Below are 22,139 nucleotides of genomic sequence, written 5' to 3' on the forward strand. Positions count from 1 at the left end.
TCACAAAGCTCTTTTTCACACAAAAAGTTAAATAATCGAGATTAAGCTAAATCAATAAGTGTCAATTTTGCTAATTGATTTTACAAATTATATTATTTAAGTTGGCGATGTAAAATAATACCTGTTTCGGTTAAAAACTGATGAAAATATTATTTTTATTCACATATGTGAAATTATATCTATTTCTATTAAAAAAGCCTATTTGGTTGCCTTTTTTAGAAACAAAAACGTAATTAAAAATAAACTTTATCTAATACATAAATTAGAAAATAGATTACATAATTTATCCATAATGCAAATCCATAAAACAAAAATAAACGAAAGTTGATAAGAAATATTGCTATACTAATGTTGATCATGATCATTAGAAGTGTTTCCACCGTTTGAATTAACATTAGCATCATCACTTATTGCTCGAGAAAAAAAACATATTAGTGTATGAAACTTAGAATTTGCTACAGAAAGCGAGAAAATGGCGTAGTATCGAACTCAATCTCATTAAAAAGGTTTTTTACGAAATTAGTATATAAAAATCATATACCTGATTAGCATTAGAAGGATTTAGGGTGTTTGCAAAAATTGGATTAGGTATGTTCGCAAAAGCTATAGCAAAACTTGTAGCCCATGCTCTTGCCTAAATATATATTAATGTATTTGTTTTATATATCAAAGTATAATGATGCAATTTAACTTAGAAACTATCTTTATATTAATACATGATCAGCAGTTGAAGTACCAATTATTTGTTGGACAAAGATAGTCAGTCCTCTAACTTGATCTGATAATTGCTTCACTTGTGTATTCAGCCCAACGACCAATTCAGAATTTTCTATCTCTGCTCTAGATGTAGTTAAGCGTTTCACTAACTGTGAAGGTGTGGATCCCCGACCAACACAACAAACTCGTCTAAGACGCTCTGGACCAAACACTTGCGAAAATTCATCATCCAAGCTATCTGCAACATTGTTTGTGCTGTGGGGATTTTGACTTATCAAAACTAACAGCGCATGTTTTAGCCTCTTCACATACAAAATTTCCATCGGTTTCATGCGAGTCTCAATGAAAAACTCCGCTCGACATGGTTTTTTCCAGTCTTGATTTTCTTCATAAGAGATACATGCATCACTAGTATACGTTAATATCAATATTGTAAACAAGTTTTATTATACAACTAAGTTACTTACAATCTCATCTCTTTTCCTTGAAAAGCTCTTTCTTCAACACACGTGAGGCATAATATATATATATATATATATATATATATATATATATATATATATATTGGTTTCTTCTATTCTGCTCTTGCATATTTTGAAAGAGCTCACATTTAAAAGAACTTACGTTCATTTGATATGAAGAGATAGAATTATACATAAATATTCAATGAATAATCTACACCTTCCACTTTTCAACAAACCTCATGTGAGCAAAATGATCCCATTGATCTTCAGGAACACCAGTGGGTCGATTCTCCAACGTTTCACTTAGATTACTTCGTTTGTATGCTTTCCAAAGACGTAGTTTTACATCCTTGCATCTGCTACCTAGAGCGCCCATCACATATCCTTTTCTCAGTGCCGGATCATCAAACAAGAATTTAGGCTTAAATGAAATCACATACAGCTATCATCAAACCAGAATACTGTCTTAGAACATCCCTCGATTTATAAATATCTTTAGAAACAAATAGATGGTAAAAGTTACCTCAATCACATCCCATGCCTTTTTTTAGTGTGAGGATTAACCAGCCTCCAATTGCTGTAGTTGATGGGTAGCAAATTCAGATCATGACTTAATTGACCTATCCATGATCCAAGTAAACCACAAGAATCTCCAATTGGATGACCGCTATCTTCGTTGAAATGCACAATCACTTTGTCGTTTAGAAATTCCAGACATCTTTACATGTCACCATTTTGCCTTCTATGCGTCCATCATTATCTTGTTGATAAACACAAACACCAGAAGGAATTCGATTAGTATAATAGTAAATTAAATTAATATATAGGATTACTTTGAGGACTAAAAACAAAAGAAGAGCTATGCCTATAAATAAACACTACCATCAAATGTTTAGATTTCAAGTATGTAAAACGATAAGTGATATATCCCTATTTTCACTGATTTTATATATGATTTAGGGTTAGAATTTTGAGTCTTTATGTTGTTTCTCGAGTCTTTTTAGTGTCTTTTCAGGTATTCTATGCAGTGGGACAGCAATGGAGATAAGAAAACATTTTGGAGCAAAAGCTAAGGAAAAGGAAGCTAAGGACGATTTTGGACTCAGGAATCAAGAGGAGTGTCGATCGACACACTCTTGGTGTCGATCGACACCAGTTTTGGGCCAACAAAAGTCCAAGACGCTTTCAAGTTTACATAAGAGGAAATTTACCCCAGAAGACTTCTCTATTTGCATTATTAGTCCCTGGACGTTTTTAGGGTTTCATATACTTTGTTTTAGACCTAAGTTTCATCGATCAAGTTTTTATCAACCTTTTTGCAAACCCTGTTACTGAGAGATATAAGCTATTCATCCCTTGTTTTCCAGAGATTCATACAGTTCTTAATACATTGAAGAGATCCCTTCTTTTCCCTTCTCTATTTACTGTGTTTATGCTTTCATACTCAAAGATGTTGTTTGCTTCAATCAATATGTCTGAGTAGTCTGCTTGTTAGGAATAGGGTTTCTCATTAGGGATTCATATGGTTTAGTAGATTGCCCCCTTTGCTAGGTTATCTGTAAAATTATTCATCTTTAACTGTGTTTAATGCTAGATCTAGAATAGCTAACTAGATCTTGAATCCAGACAATAGATATGCCCGCCATAGGTATCTGTAGTTGGATATATTATTTGATGAGCCTGGTTTGTAGGTGTGTAATAAGAATCGGCCTATCTACCAAGGTGAACAATCGAACTCGTTAAGAATGCATATTTAGGTTAATAATTTCTCGGCTTCTCCGGTTATTCTTAGCTATAGATATATGAAGTTTCGCGGAACGCCACCGGTCATTCCATAATTAGAGTTTGAGTTTAAGAATGGTTTGATAACAACCTAGCTTTCATTAGATCTACTAACCAATAGTTTATTTAATCGTTTACAACACAATCAACCTGCTGTTTTCTTACTTTGTTTTCTTAAAATTTCAATCATCACCTGCTAGCTTAATCTCGACATTCAATTCATTGTTTGACAAAAGAACTTTGTGGAAATCGATCCTTAAATACTGCAATTGATCTCTTATTTGAGAGAGTAGTTCTAGGGAAATTTGAACCATATCAACAATCATGTTCAAGCTACTACAACAATTTTAATGAAAATAATTATTACCTATGACTTATACTTTCCATTTGAAGCTTTTACATTCTGGAGCAAGTGGAGGAGGCGTTGTGATCTTCCAAAGATGGTGATTCATCAAGGTGCCTCTGAATCCATGGATCCATGATTGATCCTAGACTAGAAAAAAAAACGTTAGTACTACAAAATTGAAAACCGATTTGCAGAATACGTAATATTAACAGATTCATAAAACAAACTTTAAATTTGAAAACCAGTTTAAGTGACCTTGAGATAATCAATCCTGATTCTCTAAAATTGCTCTCTACCAGTTTTCCCTAGAGACCCTAAATCCAATAATTTGTTGTAGTTAATTTATACAAAAGAAATTAATTCCCGCTGAGGATAAAATAACTAGCCGGATGTGAAATTGTTTAGTATTTTCACGAAATCTAATTATATTTTTAAGAGATTTTACAATTTAAATTAGAGAAAAAAACGCAGACGACTAAAAGATATTCACACACAAAAAAGAAAGAAAGAAGAAAAATTAGCTCACAAAATAACAACAATATAATTAATACCCAAAAAAGAAAAAAAACTAACTGAGTCCATGTTGAATAGATCTCCTATAGATGTAAGGAAATACTCGGCTTCTACATCTTAATTAAGCATTACTTCCTATTTCTAAATAGATAGGAAGATTCAAGAGCTTCTCTCCCAGACGTGATTTTTGAGACAGCCTTTTCATCAATTTTTTCTGGCACCGGTAGAGCGTTAGCTCGTCGGTGCCAGGAGCTAGCTTCTTCTCACCGGTTTCCTCCCATAAGCTCTCTCATCGGTTTCTCTGTTTTTTGTTTCGTGTTGTTTCGTCTCTTTTCCCTCCTATTAGATCCATAAAGCTTCATTACCGCACAACCTTCGAAACTACTCCCATCTGGTATTAGCTCTTCTCTTACCTTGTTCGCGATTCTCGTGGATCCCTCTCCTCGGCTTTCCTTAAAGTCAAGATCAGCAACTCTTTGGTCCTCAATGGATGAGAGCTCGGCCTCGACGTGGAAACTGTGGAGGCTTCAAATCACAAAAGAATCTTCTTCTGCAGACCGAGATTCATCACTCGCACCTCTCGATGTGGTCGTTTTAGTCTTAGAAGCCCTCAATTCGGTCACCAGAATGTTGCATTCAGTTGTGCCACCGCCGCTTTTGGTGAGGAAGAGAAGAACCTGGCTAAACCTAATGGGTCTTCGGTTTGGGCCAAGCCCAAGCCTCCTTTGCCCTCCCTCCTGTCCTTTACCCAAAGCTTTGAAGCCCACAAAGACTTCTGCTGACTTATGCCCACGTCTTCTAAGGCCCTGGTCTTGTTTTAATTCTATTCTGAACAGCCCAAATTTTCTGAAACTGTCATCGTTTAGGGATTGTTATGGACGCCTTCCTGTAATGGTGATGATGGATTTAGTTTGGATTAGTTGCTATCTTTCACAAAACCTGGTTGCTAGTTCTTATCGTGTGGTCCGTTTGCGTGATTGTCCGAGTCTGATCTCAAGTAGTTTGGAAGTAGTTTCTCTTTGGAAGTGTCCTAGATTGTTGTTGCCCGTGTGAAGTATCGCTAATATCCTGTCAGGTTCCCTCCCTTTAGCACCCTTTGTCTCTGATATGGCTGGTTATGGACGCCACGCTAATTTACCCAACCATAGTCATTTGCTTGGTTTCCTTTGGACCCTTTCCGAGACTAGTTTACCCAACCATAGTCATTTGCTTTTTAGAGTTAAGAGTACCGGCATTATGACCCTATTTCTACGGAGTAGGTGTTACCGAAGCCTCTACAACTCTCTATCTACCCATACACCAATTATCAAGGTCAGTCATGTATTAATCTTTTGCTTGGATAATTTGCAACCTTCTGTTTGTTTGGAAAAGTACGGCATTATGACCATGTCTTTTAGAGTTGGTTACCGTTTCCTTTTCAACCTCACCAACCCAACATCCTCCTCCGTGGAGCACATGATCAAAAGCTCGGATGCATTGTTTGCAAGGATTTCGCCAAGCCCGACTTCATGGTCGAATCTTTCAATCCTTGTAAGCTTTTTTTAAAAGTACACATCTCTTTGAAAAACTCATGAAGCCCCTATCTTTAATTTCATTGTATTATCTTATGTCTTTGTGTATGAACCTCCTTCTTTTGAGGATTGAATGAATGAAGATCTTGTTTGACAAAAAAAAAGAGATAGATTTGTTCTTTGTTCTCGCTTCCCTCTTAACATTTGTTTCCAAAAATATGTAAGATAAATCATCCATAATTCTCTGTTTTTTAAAACAACCAATAATTATATGTGTTATATCACGTTTATGCGATCCATAATTTTTAATATATTAGAGATGATCATGATAGTGATTCTTTAGCTAAAACTCGTCATCAGAGGAAGCCGACTCGTCGTCATTAGGAGTTGCTGGCGTAGCTGGAGCTAGTGGTTCACTAGTGATATCATTTGTGTCAAGGTCATGCAACTTGAGACTAGAAGCAAGGTTGAGACTCGTATCGCTTAAATCCCCGTCAGAATGGTGTTGGCGCGGATTTTTTCCTTGGTTGAATGCTAGAAAATATGTGGAGGAGCGTACTTCTTCACGGCGCGCGTCAGTTTAGTGATGATCAAACCCTGACATGCTAGTTTCCTGTCAAGGCGTGCTTGGTTGTTCTCCAGCCTACTGATAGAAGAGTAGAACCACTTGTCCGTCTCGGTGCGCAGTGGAGCATTTACAGGTTGGTGAAATGGTGGATAGATAGAAGGGTTCTCACTGGAGAGCTACTTGGTGTCAATTTGCATTGACTTTCGCTTCTTTGTGTAATATTTGCTTAGCGGTCTGTTGCTAGTAGCTACATAGAAGGAACTTTCTGAAGGCGGAAATGGTGTACTGTTCGACTTAATCGATGGAAGATGCTGGCTGGATAACAAAGATATTTGCTCATTTTCATAAGATGCTGTGAAGCGGTAAGCAAGTTGTAGAGGGTTATCAACCCATCCTCCCAAGTAGTGCTTACGCCCAAGGAAAGCAAGATCAATCTTTCAGATCAATCCCACAAGCCTCCAATATTACAGATCAGCTCCACCAATGCCAAAAACAGCTCACGTGTCCCTTTTTTTGTAAGCATAATGCTTATATTCTACCAACTCACAAGTGAGAAGTGCTCCAAGGTTTACCTTCTACGGGTCGTTGATGAATGGTGCCATCATGATATAGAACTCACCTTCTTTGATTGTGATAGTATCTGCGCCAAAAAACATAGTGTTGGCTAACATTCGAAGGGCATAACGCAAAGCATGATGCTTGATTTGTACCGCTTTAGAACCACCTTCGTAGGTATCATATGCAAATTTTGTCCATTTAGAGCAAGTACTTTTGCAGTGTGTGAACCGAATCTTGTCCTTATTACTGAAACCAAAGGCTTGCAAAGATCTCGAATCGTGATAGAGTACTCTGTGTCACCAATGCGAAAATATAATATCGCGGTTTTCGGTGACTTGACATCCTCAAAAGCAACTCTGACTGTTCCAAGAAACTCCTTAGTAAGCTTCTCATAAGCTCCGTACTTCAACAAAATGAACTTTCGTAATCCCCAAGAGCCAGGCCACATCATCGCAAATTCCCAACGCGTCAAGAGTGAAATCATCGGAATAGAGAGTGGATACGACTAAAGCTCCTTGACACGCAGCTCTATAGTTGACGCCTTTAACCATCTTTGTGCCCCATTCTTTCTTTGGCAGTTCTTGTTGTGGAGGTGATTCAGGTTGTGCTTTCGCCTTTGCTTTTACTTTGGATCTGGTAGCCATAATCGTTTTCTTTGGTTTTGCTGGTTCTCTTTTGCTTCCCTTTCTTGTTGTTGGTACTGTTGTTCTTGTCATGTTTACTAAGTGGAAAGTCTACAACATCCAAGGCAATTGAAATATTTATCAAAGGGAAAAGAAATGTGAGCATCAAGAACATCACCTAAATTCTGTAAATTCAAAGAATAATCAAGGAGATATATGTGAATCAAACTAATTATATGTTAAATTATGCCACTATTTCAGCTCATATCTCAAATTCCATGTCAAATATAAACAGCCTATATACAAATACCTCAAACTTAACCATAAGATTTAGGTTTCTAGAACTTACTTCAAATTAAGTTAGACGAGAGCAACAAAATCACACCTACGTTTGTCTTCTTGAGTTCTAAAAACGTGAAGAGATTATTTTTTTTCTTTGTAGGGAGAAACGTGAAACCACGGTGAAGAGATGAAGAATGTAAAGGCAATTATCGATTTGGTTAATAATATCTCTTTGCCTTTTTTGATTAAAAATTTAAAGTAATCAATTTAGATATGTGAGAAAACCGGTTGGAACTTGCCTTAACCAAGAAAAGCTACAAAATATTTTTTTTCTGACAAAAAAAAGAAAAAGAAAATCGATTTTGTGGTTTTCTTGGTTAAGCCAGGTTCAAACCGATTTACATGCATGTGTTGGATGTGTGAAAAAATCAATGTGCCGTTACATGCGTCTGATGGAAAAGATGCGAATGTTATATTGGAAGAAATAGGGTAAACGTCCCCACGAAGTTTCATATAGTACCACAACTACATAGATTTCAGACCTCGTTCTTAGTCCACACAAAATGAAAATTAAAGTTTTATATCCTCTAAATCGAAAGTTCGAGACTTGAGTCTCCATAAATTCAAATTTTACGGTTTAGTATTGGTTTAGGTTATAAACTTGATACCAAACCAAAAACCAATTATAGTAAACCGAATTGCATCCGATTCGACTTATTCACAACCCGAAATAAAAACCAATTAGAGAAATCCCCAAATTGAAAATCTAAGAACCCTAATTTTGATTCCCTCTCTTAACATCTTACGTGTGAGCTCTAGTATGAGCAAAACATACTACATAAATAACAAATGAAACATAAACGGATTTGAGGTAGAATTTAGATTGAAATTGTAAACAATTTAGAATATTAAATTAATCAAGAAAACAAAATTGAATGAAGAAGGAAACAAACACATTATTTCTTCGATAAATCTTTGGCTTTCTTCTTAATTCGTTGAGCATGATGTTGTTACACAGAGTATATGCCGTATATTCTTGGAGGTCTCACTATATCCGACATTGTCAAGTTTATTCCCAGTACCATCCTAAGAACTTCCAAAACCCACAATGAATCAATGCTGATTGAGAGTCTTTTTAAATCTCTTGGACATTTGGCCAGCCACAGTCATTTGCACGATGCTTTCAAAACGTTTTCTCTTCTTCATGTTCAATCGAGGAATATCATACTCTTTCAGACCATTACCATCTCTTGCATTCTTATCAGCTAATAACAACTCAAAGATGTTGAAGAGAGGGAATCGAAATTAGTGTTCTTAGATTTCTCAGTTTGGGATTCTTCTAATTGGTATTTATTTTGGGTTGTAAATAAATCGAATCGGGTTGCAATTCGGTTTACTATAATGGGTTTTTGGTTTGGCATAGGGTTAATGATGTAAACCAATATTAAACCACGAAATTTGAATTTATGGAGACATAAGTATCGAACTTTCGATTTAGGGAGATACAAAACTTTAAGTTTATTTTGTGTGGACTGGAAACGAGGTCCGAAATCTATATAATTGTGGTACTATATGAAACTTCGTGGGGGGACAAAGGTCGTTCACCCGAAGAAATACAAAAAAGTTTTGTCCAACACACGTGAGCGATACTGAATGCGTAAATGGTGATTTAGTCTAGTACAGTGGACCAGTATCGGCCCAAATGATTTTAACTTTGTTCGGAATGTGGTTGTACCTGCAAATATCACCCAAAAATACCTACAACTCGTTTATGAAGTGACGAGTGTATACAAAAACAATTTAAAAAGAAAATAAACATAAAATAATCTTAAAATGTTGAAGATCATAATATTTCTGAATAATTCTTATTAGGACAAAGAAACAAAAGCTTGCTAAGCATGATTGGCGAAATATGAAAGTCTTACTCAAAACATATTGTCTAGATTTACACAACTTCTCCTCCCTCACACAAAAATGTCACCTCCCTGGTTATATAAACAAGCAACAAAATTAGTTATGTGGTTTCTGTTTAGTAGAATAATCATATCTAATAATCTCGCTCCCTTATTTAACAAGCTTATAAGATGCAAATAAGTCCTAAAAATAAGACAACCATCAAACTAATGCCAACATATCAACAAATATTGAATTAATTACTCAGATATTATAGAAAAGTATGTTTATTACTATAATACACTACAAGAAAACAGGTGATAAACGACTTACACCGCAGTCGCATAGTAAAAAATGATAATACGACTAGTCGGCGACTAAAGACGTTAGTCATTATTACATAGTCGCTGAGTGAGATAGTCGTGGTCGTTGATCGACGACTATATTACGACAATAACACAATCAGTAAACAATTGTCGTTGTATAGTCGTATAATATTGGCGACTATTTAACGACCATAGCACGATTAATTATCCTGTACAAAGCGTGTGAAACACGTGGTCGTATAATAGTCGTATAAGTGTTTCCGACGAGTTGACGACTATTTGAAGACTAATTCTATCAATGTAAGGAAATAATTCTCGTTGTCATATAATAGTCGTATAATGTTTTACGACTACTATACGTCTCATGGACGATTATATTGTGACTAGGTTGGTTAGTCGGATAATAATCGGTAATTAATATGACTATTATACGACTATTTTACGTCTAATTTGCTACCTAAATACGACTACTGAGAGACTACTTGTTTTGTCCGAATAAGAATTTGGTCATCGATTGTTGGGTTTCTTGTTTGTTGTTTAAAGTTATGATTTTTTCTCTTTTTTTATTTGAAATGCTAAAAAAGATGAAAAGACTTGTATATATAGAAAATCAAGTTCAAATACAAATACAATTATCTTGTTTATTACACAAACAACTTATTCAAATAAACATAAGTTCAAGTAGAGTTTGGGCAAAGATAATCTAAGGATCATTAGGTGGAGGACTTGGTAGATGTTCTGTGGTTGTGGTAGAGTGACTGGCCATGAAGTCCAAGAACTGCGGATCGGTTTGGCGGAGATACTTCTCGACTAAAGACAATTGCTCGAGCTTGTCCTTTTGCTCAGCTGTAACTCGAGATGACTCAGCTTCTCGGGCAGCAATCTCAGCATCTCTCTTCTCATTATATGCAACCTGCTCTTCTATTTTCCTTTGAGCTTCATGCAGCCGTTCTTCTAGGGCTTGAAAGGATGATGAGGAACCGGAGTGATGGCGGTTGGCGCTGCCTAGAGTGTCTTTTAGACATCCAAGTCCATAAGGATTGCCTCTTGAATCCTTTTCTGTGGACTGCAAGAAATAGAGAAGAAGCTCATTAGTGATAGAATATTAATTGGACTCTAAGACTCATAATTATACTAAAACATCTTACCTCGAGAAAGATGGCTGTATAATCATCTAGTGTGAGCTCCGGAGGTCGTGAAGAGCCATCAGAGACAGCAGAAGCAGCCGCCTCTAGTGCTGACAACCTATCTCTCACATTCTGCTGATAAGCTTGAGCAATCTTCTCCGACTTCTGATCAACAAATGAGCCATCCGACTTAGTGTGTGTTTGGATGAACACCTAACCAAGATGGACCGGTCTTCCCAACTTCTCTTCCTACAAACACAAATCAATATCAACAGTAGTCAACAGACATAAGAACTCAACATACTCACAAGAAAACAGACTATATTGGATTGAAAACAGAAAACAGAAAACTCTAACTTATGAGAATCTGCAGAAACACTTACCAATTCATCTTGGATTTCTTGAAAAGATTTTGGCCCAGAGTAGTGGACGTGACGACCGATACCGTTACGGTCAGAGAGACGGGCTTTGGAATAGGTCCGACTCCTTTTCTGTGCTGCTTCTGTGTCCCAGTAAGCACACATTGTTCCCCACAGCGTTTCTCCAATCCATGGAGGCTGCTCTCGAGTTGTCCTTGCGGTGCTAACCATGTCCTTCAAGCGCCTCTTGACAATCTCATTGAAGTAATACTGGACTGTCCCTGTTATTAAGGGATCCCACTGGTGAGTTTTCTACAAAAAAAAGGAAGAAGTTAGTAAAACTACAGAAACTTAACTTGAACAAGAGCACATATAGAGGAAGCTTACCGCAAACTCTAAAAATAATCTTTCTCTTTTATCAACTGGCACACATGACCAGTTATAGAAGGGAGCATCGAATTTTTGTAAAAAAATTCTAGTGATCTTCCTAACCAAGCGAGATCCTCTGTCTCGAGTAAACCTCCAAACACATGCAACAAAGAAATAAGTAAACATGTTACAAAAGTGAACAAAGTTATGTTCCCAAAAGAAATACAAGTCACACACGACTATAAACTATGTTCCACAATAGTACTGTCTCAACAATAAAGCATCATTCACAATCAAAGCATCATCATTTGTGTAATATAGAACAACATAACACGAGTTTAGAACTGAACTAAACTAATGACCAAGAACTAATGTAATCACAACACAACACTCAACTATGTTTGACCGATTCACAACAGAGCATCAAACAACAATAAAACAGGCATTATTACATAAACTAATGAGTCTAGAACTAAACTTGACTAAATGCCTAACCCGAAAACACTAGCAACACAAGAGCCAACAATGTTTCACAACACAACAGCCAACAAGGTTCACATTTTCGGTTTGATTCACAACAGAGCATGCAGAACAAGAAAACAGGGAATTTAAAGTGAACTTACCATTCGGTTTTTGGCCGGGGAATGGGAGACAACACACAACACCACGCTTCTCTGCCAGGCACAGAGAGAATGTCATTCAGAGCAACCACAAAGTCTTCTTGGAGCTCCGGCAACACTGCAAGAATGCCCTCTTGGAAGTTGTTGCCTTGCGATGAGGGATGACTGTGAGATGCAGTTTCTGGATCCGGCGAAAGAGGAGGGTCTTGCTGAGCAGTCTCTTGTGGTGGCAACGGATCTATACACTGTGGTTGATTGGTGGAGTGTTGCTGCGGTGGTGGGTAGTTACGGTAGTGGGGGCAGAGGATGAGGCGCCGGCGCCGACTCCTTGAGGCGGAATCGATGCAGAAACTTGAACCGCCGCCGCCGCCGGGGTGAAATCGTACTGCTGCGGTAGCGAAGAGGGTCTTCCAGCAGGCGTTGAACCTCCGGCTCTTTGAGTCACGTTTGGTGTGGTCTTCCTCTTTCGAGATCCTCCACGACCGGCGTTAGGCATCCTCTTGGAGATGAGAGAATCGAGATGGATCGAAGAGGCAAGGGAGAGTTTGGCGAAGAAGAGAGAATCGAAGATGAGAGAATCGAGATGAATCGAGATGTATTAGGGTTTGTTGGTGAAAGACGGATCGATTTAGGGTTAAGAAGAAGAAGAAGAAGAAGAAGAAGAAGAAGAGAATCGATTTAGGGTTAAGAAGAAGAAGAAGAAGAAGAAGATGAAGAAGAAGAAGAGAATCGATTTAGGGTTAAAAAGAAGAAGAAGAAGAAGAAGATCGAAGAAGATCGAGGAAGAAGAAGAAGTTCGAAGAAGAAGAATAATTTTTGGCTAAGTGTTTGGATCGAAGGGGAAATGAATCGAATTAGGGTTTTCAACACTGGAGTAGTCGTATATTTGTCGCTCATTTGTCACTAAATCAATTGGGTTTGGGCCTCGACGATTAAAAGCCCAATAACTTACACCGTAGTCGCCCCATAGTCGCCGAATCGTCACAAGTGTTATGGGCTTAGTAATTTTGAAGCCCAACAACATATACAAGTGTCGCTGTATAGTCGTATATTTGTCACCACTTAAGTTGGGTTTGGGCTTTGTTATTTCGAAGCCCAACAGCTTACAAGATAGTCGCTGTATAGTCGTATATTTGTCACCACCTGAGTTGGGTTTGGGCTTTGTTATTCGAAGCCCAACATCTTACATGGTAGTCGCATAATAGTCGTAACTTCGTCACCTTATACCTTTTAAAATTATTTAATAATTTTTTAATAATTATTCAAATACTTATTCAAATACTTATTCAAATACATCGTATATTACAAAATTTATTCAAATACTTATTCAAATAATTATACATATATTTCACACAATTATTATTCATCTTCGTCTTCTATTTCATCTTCATCCAAGGACGATAAATTATATCGGAATTCATCTTCTGGTTCAGCATCTCCAATATCGTAATCGAGGATGATTGGGGTTACGCCTGCTACCGGATAGTCTATTACAAGATCTTCAATTGTAGTCTGCAAAACAGCTTCATCATCCTCGGTTTGCAACAGTCTCGGATCAGTATTTTCATATTGTCCAGAAATGTTTCCCCTTGGATTGACCTTTAAAACACTGAGCCAAATGTTCTTTGGTTTCTTTGTATATGGATATGGAATATAACAAACTTGATCTGCTTGAGATGCTGTTCAAACATGTTATACATATATCAACAAAATCATATGCAACATTATTTATTAATGAATTAGAAATTTCAAGTATACTTAATTACGTACCAAGAATAAATGGCTCGTATTTATTGTATTTCCTCGTAGGTAGAACATCTACAACGCCACCATGGTTTCGGCGAGTTCCTCTCCCGAGCTTTGGGTCATACCACTTACACTTAAAAAGTGTGATCCTCAAATTGACGATGCCCTCATACTCAAGTTCTATGACATCAGTTAAGGTACCGTAGAAATCTGCTTCATCAGATGAATCAGCGTAATTTTCACCTTTAACACATACCCCATAGTTACATGTCTTTCGTCCAGCGCCGTGGGTTTGCGTATGAAATAAATATCCTCTTGTGAAATACATTGGCCAAGTTTTAACCTTGTTCAAAGGTCCTTGCACAATCTCTTGAACCCAAGTAGGAAATGGAGAATTAGTGTTCCAATATGTTACCTACATAATATAGATAAACAATATCAATATGATCTTAAATTAAATCACTAGCTACAAGAAAACAGACAAATAGTTATATGCATGAACCAAAATTAATGTAGACTTACATATTCTTTAACCCATAGATGATATTCTTCAGCTCTTCTGACGTAGAGTTCTTTTTCGGCCAAGGATGGATATTTCGCAGAAAGATAATCCTCGAACATACTGTCTCAATAAACGAAGACAAATAAATCAAAGTGATCTTAGCTATGAATAAATCAAAGTGATTAAAAATACCTCTCAAATGGTTTAAAATAGTCACAATTTCTTAAAACATATGCATGTGCATTTTGGTAATCTTTCTCTGAAAGCTGTTCTACATGCAGCACCACTTGGACGGCCGACCTGCATAAATATGTTAGGTACTCCAGGGACATGATATACATGAACTTCACCTTCATCGAATCTTGTTAACCTGCCACATATAATTGAATTAAGATCGAAGTAGTATAGCAAATTGTTAAATAAATAAAGGTATTTACCTTGATTTTGTTTGTATATGATCGACAAAGTAGTGCTCTGAAAAATAAGCAATCTCGTCATTGATATATGACTCAACAATTGAGCCTGCAGCATATCTTTTGTTCTTTGCTTTTCCTTTCAACTTTTTGAAAAACCTCTCAAATGGATACATCCACCTATATTGGACAGGGCCACCCAATTCAGCTTCGTATGGGAGATGGATAGGTAAATGTTCCATAACATCGAAAAATGATGGTGGAAAGATCTTTTCCAAGTTACAGATGATTAAAACTATGTTCTGTTTGAGAATTTGAATGCGACTTGTCTGTAAAGTTCTCGAACATAGGTCGCGGAAAAATGCTCTAATTCCTAAAATATATGTGCAAGTTAAATAATTAGATAAAAAAATTTCTGCTTAAAAAATAGTTAGTATTGTACCTGATAATGCAAGGTGGACATTCCGGTCAAGAAGTTCGGCAAAGATAAATGGAAGTAGTCGCTCCATAAAAACATGACAATCATGACTCTTCATGCCTGAAAACTTACCATTCTCCAAATCTACACAACTAGCCAAATCTGAAGAATAACCATCAGGAAATCTAACATCATGTTTCACACATTGAAATAAACTCTGTTTGGCTTCTTCTGTCAATGTATACGCTGGAAAAGGAGCTTTACCCGTACTATCAATATGTAAGCCTGACCGAGAACAATATTTCTCAATATCCAATCTTGACATGATATTGTCTTTTGATTTACCCTTAACACCCAAGAGAGTGTTCATGATGTTGTCAAGAAAATTCTTCTCTGTATGCATAACATCAATATTATGTCGAAGATTGAGGTCCTTCCAGTAAGACAACTCCCACAATATGCTTTCTTTGTGCCAATTATGTTCCTTCCCATAGCCTCGCATCTTCTTTTCATGACCGTTCCCACCAACATCCTTCGTTTTGGGTGAATTTACACTAGCCAACCGCTCGTAATAAACTTGCTCCCCTGTCAAAGATTCGGGTGGATACTCGCTAGAAGCGTCTCTTCCTTTGAGAAAGTCTTTTTTGTTCCTACGAGATGGATGACCATGAGGAAGAAATCTACGGTGATAATCAAACCAACATGTCTTCCGTCCATTGGGTAGATAAAAAGACTTTGTACTTTCCATGCAAACTGGACAAGACAATTTACCATGAGTAGTCCATCCTGATAACATGCTATACGCCGGAAAGTCGCTAATCGTCCAGAGTGGTACTGCTTTTAGATTAAAATTTTGACTCAATGAAACATCGTACGCATCGACTCCAGTACACCACAACTCTTTTAGCTCCTCAATAAGAGGTTGGAGGAAGACATCAAGACTAGCTCGAGGATGATTTGGTCCAGAATTCAGAATGGTAAGAAATAAGTACTCTGTATTCATGCACATACCAGGGGGTAAATTATATGGAGTTAGGATCACAGGCCACAACGAATGATTACGAGACATGCCAAATGCATTGAACCCATCAGTACACAACCCGAGATAAACGTTACGGGGTTCTTCAGCAAACCGGGGATGTAACTCTTGGAAATATCTCCACTCTGCCGCATCTGAAGGATGATTCATTTCTCCCTCCTTTGATTGGTGCTCAGCATGCCATCGCATAGCCGCAACTGTCTTATGGCTCTGATACATTCTCTTCAACCGATCTGCAATAGGTAGATACCACATACGACTATATGGTACTTTGGTTCTTCGACGGTCGTCCTTAGGCTTCCATCTTTGTGCGCCACAAAATCGACATTGATCTTCTTTTTCGTCTTCTTTCTAAAATAACATACAATTGTTTTTGCAAACATCAATCGTATGATATTGAAGTCCTAAATTGCGCATCAACTTCTCGGTCTGGTAATGTGAAGTGGTAGCCTGGTTTTCTTCTGGTAAAAAATCTGTAAACATTTCGCAAACGGAGTCCACCAACTTTTCACTCATATTATACTCCGCTTTGTTGTGCATGAGTCGAGATGCTAATGATAACTGCGACTGCCCTTCACGACAACCATTGTACAATGGATTATTTGCACCTTCTAACAAGTCGTAGAACTTATTTGAATGGTTACGGACCGGCTCTTGCACATTCTGATAACTACCATCATGATGATAGTTATCATCATGACCCACGTTATCATCATACCCCACGTTAAAATTAAATGCATCGTTCACCATATCCACATATGGATCTTCTACAACATTACCCACTTCTTCATGATTCTCACTAAAATACGTCCTATCCGTGTAACTAGTTCCGATATCCATATTCAATTCTTCTCCATGCTTATACCAAACATAATAATCAGGCATAAATCCTTGACTAAACAAATGACTACTAACTCTTCTACCCGAGATGATGTGTTTTTCATTCTTGCATACACTACAAGGACAATGAAATTTACCTCGACAACTCTGTACTATAGGCTGACTATTAGCGAATGTCATGAATTCCTCAACTCCTGCGACGTATTCGGCTGACAAATTCCCCGTCACTTCATCGAATCTCTTGTACATCCAATCTCGATAGAAACCGCCACTACCGCAATAATTGTAGTTTCCCGCCATTATAGAATAAACTAAATTTCTATTTTTTCCGTTTTTTTTTCCTTTTGATTGTTGTTTTGATTTGTTGGTGAAAGAAGATTGTCGTGAATTTTGATTATATAGACGAATTTTTATGACTAATTTACGACTACAACAAACAAATTAGGTGTACCTACTTGGCAATGCGGAAAACGTTTTCCAACAACTTAATGCGACTACTCTGCGACTCAGTTGCGACTATTTTACGATTACAGAAATGTGTCGTATTTTAGTCGCCGATTTGGCGACTAACTGTCGCAGTCGGAAATTGTAGTCGTCCATTTGCGACTATGTAACGACAAACGTCTCCCTTCAATAATATAATCGTTAAATAGTCGTTACTATACGAGTATTTGCCGACTAACATATTTAGTCGTAAAATAACGACTATTTGACTACTAATGTTCAGGTTGTCGTATATGTGTCGTAAAACTGTCGTGACGTAGTCGCCAAAAACGACGACTACATCTGTTGTTGCTTTCTGTAGTCGTTGTTTGTCTGTTTTCTTGTAGTGATATTATACATGTTTTAAAAATTACTCATATATTTTGAGTATTTGTGTAATTACAATTAACACTCTTGATTATTTTATTTTTAATAAAAAATAATAAATAAAAATTTGACTGTCCATGTCATTAACTCACGTCACCAATCTCACACTCCTCAAAATCATTTTATTTCCCTCCTCTTTTTTTTTGTCTCAAAATCCAAGAAAAGCTTTTAGATCTAATAATTGCAACTTGGGTACAACATGGACATAGGTCTTCAAATTATATGATTGGGCTGGATCTTCCTAGACCTCAGAGCCACAACGCTTGCTATAGGGTCCCAAATCAAAAGCTTCGTCAGATCTACACGCAACCTCGTTCACGAAAAACATCAAAAATAAAAATCCAAATCAAAGAGGTCTATGGAATTCTACATGATTTGTTACAGGTTTGAGTTGAAAGCAGTAATAGCTACTCTTTTTCTTTGGATTTACATGATTCTCTTTTAGTCTTCCTCTCAATCGATCTATTTGGAGACATTTCTACATCTATCGATGTTTTGATTCATACAGTTTTGTTGACTAGTGACTCTTCTACTTCTATCTATGTTTTAATTCATACAGTTTAGTCTTCCTCATATGTCTCCCTTAAATATATTCTTAAGTTTTTAATTTGATTGTTGTTATTTGACCAATAAATTTTATATTTTCTTCCCAAAAATATTATTTTCCGATATGTATTATAACTCAGCTGTAATGTGATGTAACTCAGTCGTAATATGTAAATCGTGACAAATCAGTCGTAACATATAATTTACAAAACATTTCGTCTTCTCTAAAGCATATAACTCAGCCGTGACATGTAATTACCAAACCTTTTGTCTTCTTTGAAGCATATAACTCAACCGTGACATGTAAATTTACCAAACCTTTCGTCTTTCCTGAAGCATATAACTCAGCTGTGACATGTAAATTTACCGAACCTTTCGTCTTCTCCAAAGCATTAAAACTAAGTCGTAACATATAATTTACAAACCCTTCTTCTTTCATGAAGCATATAACTCAATCGTAACATGTTAATTTACCAAACCTTTCGTCTTCCCTGAAGCATTATAACTCAGCTGTAACATATAATTTACACAACCTTTCATCTTTCCTGAAACATATAACTCAACTGTGACATGTAAATTTACCGAACCTTTCGTCTTCTCTGAAGCATTATAAATCAGCTGTAACATATAATTTACACAACCTTTCATCTTTACTGAAACATATAACTCAGCCGTGACATGTAAATTTACCGAACCTTACATGTTACAGTTGAGTTATAATGCGTATGGCTGATTTGTCACGAAAGGTTAAAACTCAATGAGTTATAATGTGTTATGGTTCTTAGAGTCTATAATGATAGGTGATTTGTCACGAACTACATATTACTGCTAATAAATAAAGAAGAGAAAGAAAATTCTTGCAAACAATACTATGTCCGACAAGTTTTAGCATTATACCCAACTTGTTTAGATAGAGAACATGCATGTTGCTTTCTAAGGCGTTTATTTCCAATGCCGACTTCCAAAGATAATGTAATCCTAATTTTCTTGGGCCTTTCTTGCTGGTTTACAACAATCGGAGGCAAGCATATCGAGAGAAGGATTAAAGAAAATGAAGAAAAATGAGGAAGACGATGACGAATTAAAAGTTCTGGTGATGTGAAAGACACAGGTTAAAGACAACTCGGGTGAAAAACAACACAAAGAAGAAGAGAGAAGTTGAAAAAACTAGGGATGTTTTGTATTTCCGTTGATGATGATGACATGGAATGTTGCATCAGACGTCATTTTTTAATTGATGAAGTGGCAAGTAAGCCACCAAACGAACATGTAAATTTGCCTAAATCAATCAGCTATCAAGCAAAGCTATAAGTCAGTCGCAAGATGAATACTATTACAGTAATTAAAAACAAAAAAATGCCAAGTTAATTCAGCCTTCTAATGTCGTAACTCAACCGAAAATCTTTAACTCAGCCGTATCGTTTAATAATTCGGTTGTAATTGCATGATATTATAGTAATTAATCTTTTGCTAATAAGTCAGGCTTAACAAGGCCAAGTTATCCGCTAATCCAGCTCTCTACGGCTGATTTATGACACTCGAAAATAACTCAGCCATAACGACATCCCATAACTAAGGCATCTTTGATAACTCAGCCAGCCGAAAAATGATAAATTAGCCGTGTCGAGGAAATAACTTAGCCGTTTTCTCATAACTCAGCCATAACGTTGTGTGGGTTATGCTTGAAATTCTCATAACTCAGACAAATTTTATTAACTCAGCCGTAACGTAGGCTGGATTATCTCATAACTTAGACATATTTTATAAATCAGCCATAACTATAGGCTAAATTATACTCATAATTTCGTCGTTTTGTCATAACTCAGCCATTTTGTCTTTAGTCAAACGCAACATACCCTAAACTCAGCTGTAACTGCCGCTGTATCTCCTAACAGTCGAGTTCATTAATACACGTCAATTATTTCTGACGTGGCGACGCGGGTTTGCTGACGTGACAATGGCATTCCTTGTAATTATATTTTTTCTGTAACGTTTAGTAGGTTCACGATGGGTATACCAAATAGGTCCGAAATATGATAGTAATAAAAAAATGTTCTACAAGATTCCGGTAAATACACCTAATTTGTATGACATTTGATTAAAGATCCCACAAATATTATGATTATGGAGAAACAATTACTAGCAGCCACATATGCCGACATTATAAATATTTTCTTAGGAAGCATTAGTGGAGTTGTGAGGGCCAAATTCATCATTCGGTTGTTCTATATCTCCCATGTCATACATGTCTCTATGCGGAATATATATGAACTGCAATCTTCCAATCACTCTAAGAAGGATCTTGTACATAATATACCATTCTTGCTTGAGACTCCAATATATATGGTTCATCCTCTTTGTTATCTCCAGTGTGTAAAAATTAACCATATGATGACCATATGTATAATGCCTCGGACCTTAACTATGACCCGGACGGTCGAACGTGCATTCTGTCGAGTAAAATGCGAGATCAAGCCAAGGGAAGGCAAGATCAGTCGGGCCAATTAGTGTGGTAAGTCATGGGTAAGGAGCATTGAATAGGATCAAGTACATGGGTAAAAGAATGAATCTCCATCTGACGGGCCAAGCTTAGCTACGATGCGACTATCGGTAAACCCCAAGAACTAGTGTAGCTTAAGGAACCTTTGTTTTGGTTTAGGAAACCTTAAAGGGTCGGGAAAAACTTAGAGGGTCGAGGGAAATCGATCTCGGGTAGTCCAATATGAGAGTGGGTCGTGTATGGTCAAAATGATTGATTGGACAATGCGGATGAGTGACGATAGCTGGCATGCTCGGTCAATTCTGGCATGGAACGTATTATAGTCCTAAGCAAGCCTTGAATTGTTTCACGGACCCTCTTGAGATATTGGTGACGGAGAATGTCGTCTCAATGTTCTTGCGGACCGGTGATAAATAGTAGGTTTCGCCGAAATGAGAGAATGGACGGCCATGATTGAATAGTGGCTCAAGCTTATCCGTTAGGTCCGATGCTTATCTACATTCCGATAATCCTTATCCATTTAGGGTCGAGCTTATCCACTTTTGAATGATGATTATCCGAAAAACTCGAAAGAACCAATCAGAGGCCGATTAGTGTCCTGAAGCGCCTGTGGGACAAAATCTGCCGCAATTTGATTCGTCCAAGGTCACCTCGTGCTTCCATGGCCGACATAATAGCCGACTTTAGGACCTTATAAATACTCCCTCCTCCGCCCATTTGTTCCTAGATCTAAAATAGTTAGAAAATCCCAGTTCGCTGAGAAACCTTCGGAAGCCTAAACCGCTCGGAAAATCCAAGTGAGTCTCAAGTCACGATAAGTAGCACGTGAATAGGATATTTAATTCACTTATTTCCTTAATTCAGCTTAGGAGGTTAATTTTAATTACTTATCTTAATTATTTGCTTAATCCTTGATTAAGATAGTTAATTAGGTTTATTAATTGTTAATTATGATTAGTAATGGCTAATTAGGATTAGTATTTCCTAAGCATGATTAGGGTGAGCTAAACAAGGATTAGTAGTAATTAAGTACGATTAGTTGTTTGATTAGTAAAGTTTTTCATATAGGATGGAATGCATGATAGTATGTGAGTCTGTTGTCATGTTAGTTAGTCAACTAGCATTAGCCGGATCTTGTTATTCCACCCATAGGCTGTGCGTCGCGTGTAACTTCGTTCCGTTATGACATACGAATGCTCGGGGCTGG

The 22,139-nt window shown here is 37.0% G+C and overlaps 2 protein-coding genes, 2 long non-coding RNA genes, 1 other non-coding gene and 3 pseudogenes across 8 annotated transcripts; 2 read left to right on the forward strand and 6 right to left on the reverse strand.

The window, feature by feature from the left end:
- Nucleotides 1-556: 556 nt before the first annotated feature.
- AT5G28917 lies at nt 557-1,942 on the reverse strand (annotated as a pseudogene). Its single transcript has 4 exons — nt 1,696-1,942; nt 1,414-1,605; nt 716-1,105; nt 557-634 (listed from the first exon to the last, which is right to left on the reverse strand).
- Nucleotides 1,943-3,676: 1,734 nt separating this feature from the next.
- AT5G04905 lies at nt 3,677-5,535 on the reverse strand. The gene has a single exon (NR_142793.1). It is a non-coding gene; the product is annotated as an other RNA (long non-coding RNA).
- AT5G28919 (uncharacterized protein) lies at nt 3,758-5,496 on the forward strand. Its single transcript, NM_001125825.1, has one exon. The coding sequence runs from the start codon at nt 4,309-4,311 to the stop codon at nt 4,873-4,875; it is 567 nt and encodes a 188-aa protein (NP_001119297.1). The 5' UTR covers nt 3,758-4,308; the 3' UTR covers nt 4,876-5,496.
- On the reverse strand, nt 3,760-7,103 carry AT5G28920 (uncharacterized protein; the record flags this gene model as incomplete). The annotated part of the gene is made up of 8 exons (NM_122776.2): nt 3,760-4,617; nt 5,230-5,349; nt 5,684-5,815; nt 5,893-5,979; nt 6,082-6,335; nt 6,521-6,541; nt 6,626-6,862; nt 6,963-7,103. 8 exons carry the CDS (start codon nt 7,101-7,103, stop codon nt 4,350-4,352), a joined length of 1,260 nt encoding a protein of 419 aa, NP_198244.2. The 3' UTR covers nt 3,760-4,349.
- A 523-nt stretch (nt 7,104-7,626) lies between these two features.
- On the forward strand, nt 7,627-7,787 carry MIR5027. Its single transcript, NR_142794.1, has one exon. It is a non-coding gene; the product is annotated as a microRNA ath-MIR5027 precursor (primary transcript).
- Nucleotides 7,788-10,286: 2,499 nt separating this feature from the next.
- On the reverse strand, nt 10,287-12,554 carry AT5G28923 (annotated as a pseudogene; the record flags this gene model as incomplete). Its single annotated transcript has 1 exon — nt 10,287-12,554.
- An 874-nt stretch (nt 12,555-13,428) lies between these two features.
- On the reverse strand, nt 13,429-17,316 carry AT5G28926 (annotated as a pseudogene; the record flags this gene model as incomplete). The annotated part of the gene is made up of 1 exon: nt 13,429-17,316.
- A 3,300-nt stretch (nt 17,317-20,616) lies between these two features.
- On the reverse strand, nt 20,617-21,608 carry AT5G04925. Its single transcript, NR_142795.1, has one exon. It is a non-coding gene; the product is annotated as an other RNA (long non-coding RNA).
- Between the last annotated feature and the right edge of the window lie 531 nt (nt 21,609-22,139).

This window comes from Arabidopsis thaliana, chromosome 5, assembly GCF_000001735.4.
Source record: "Arabidopsis thaliana chromosome 5, partial sequence".
NCBI lineage: Eukaryota > Viridiplantae > Streptophyta > Magnoliopsida > Brassicales > Brassicaceae > Arabidopsis > Arabidopsis thaliana.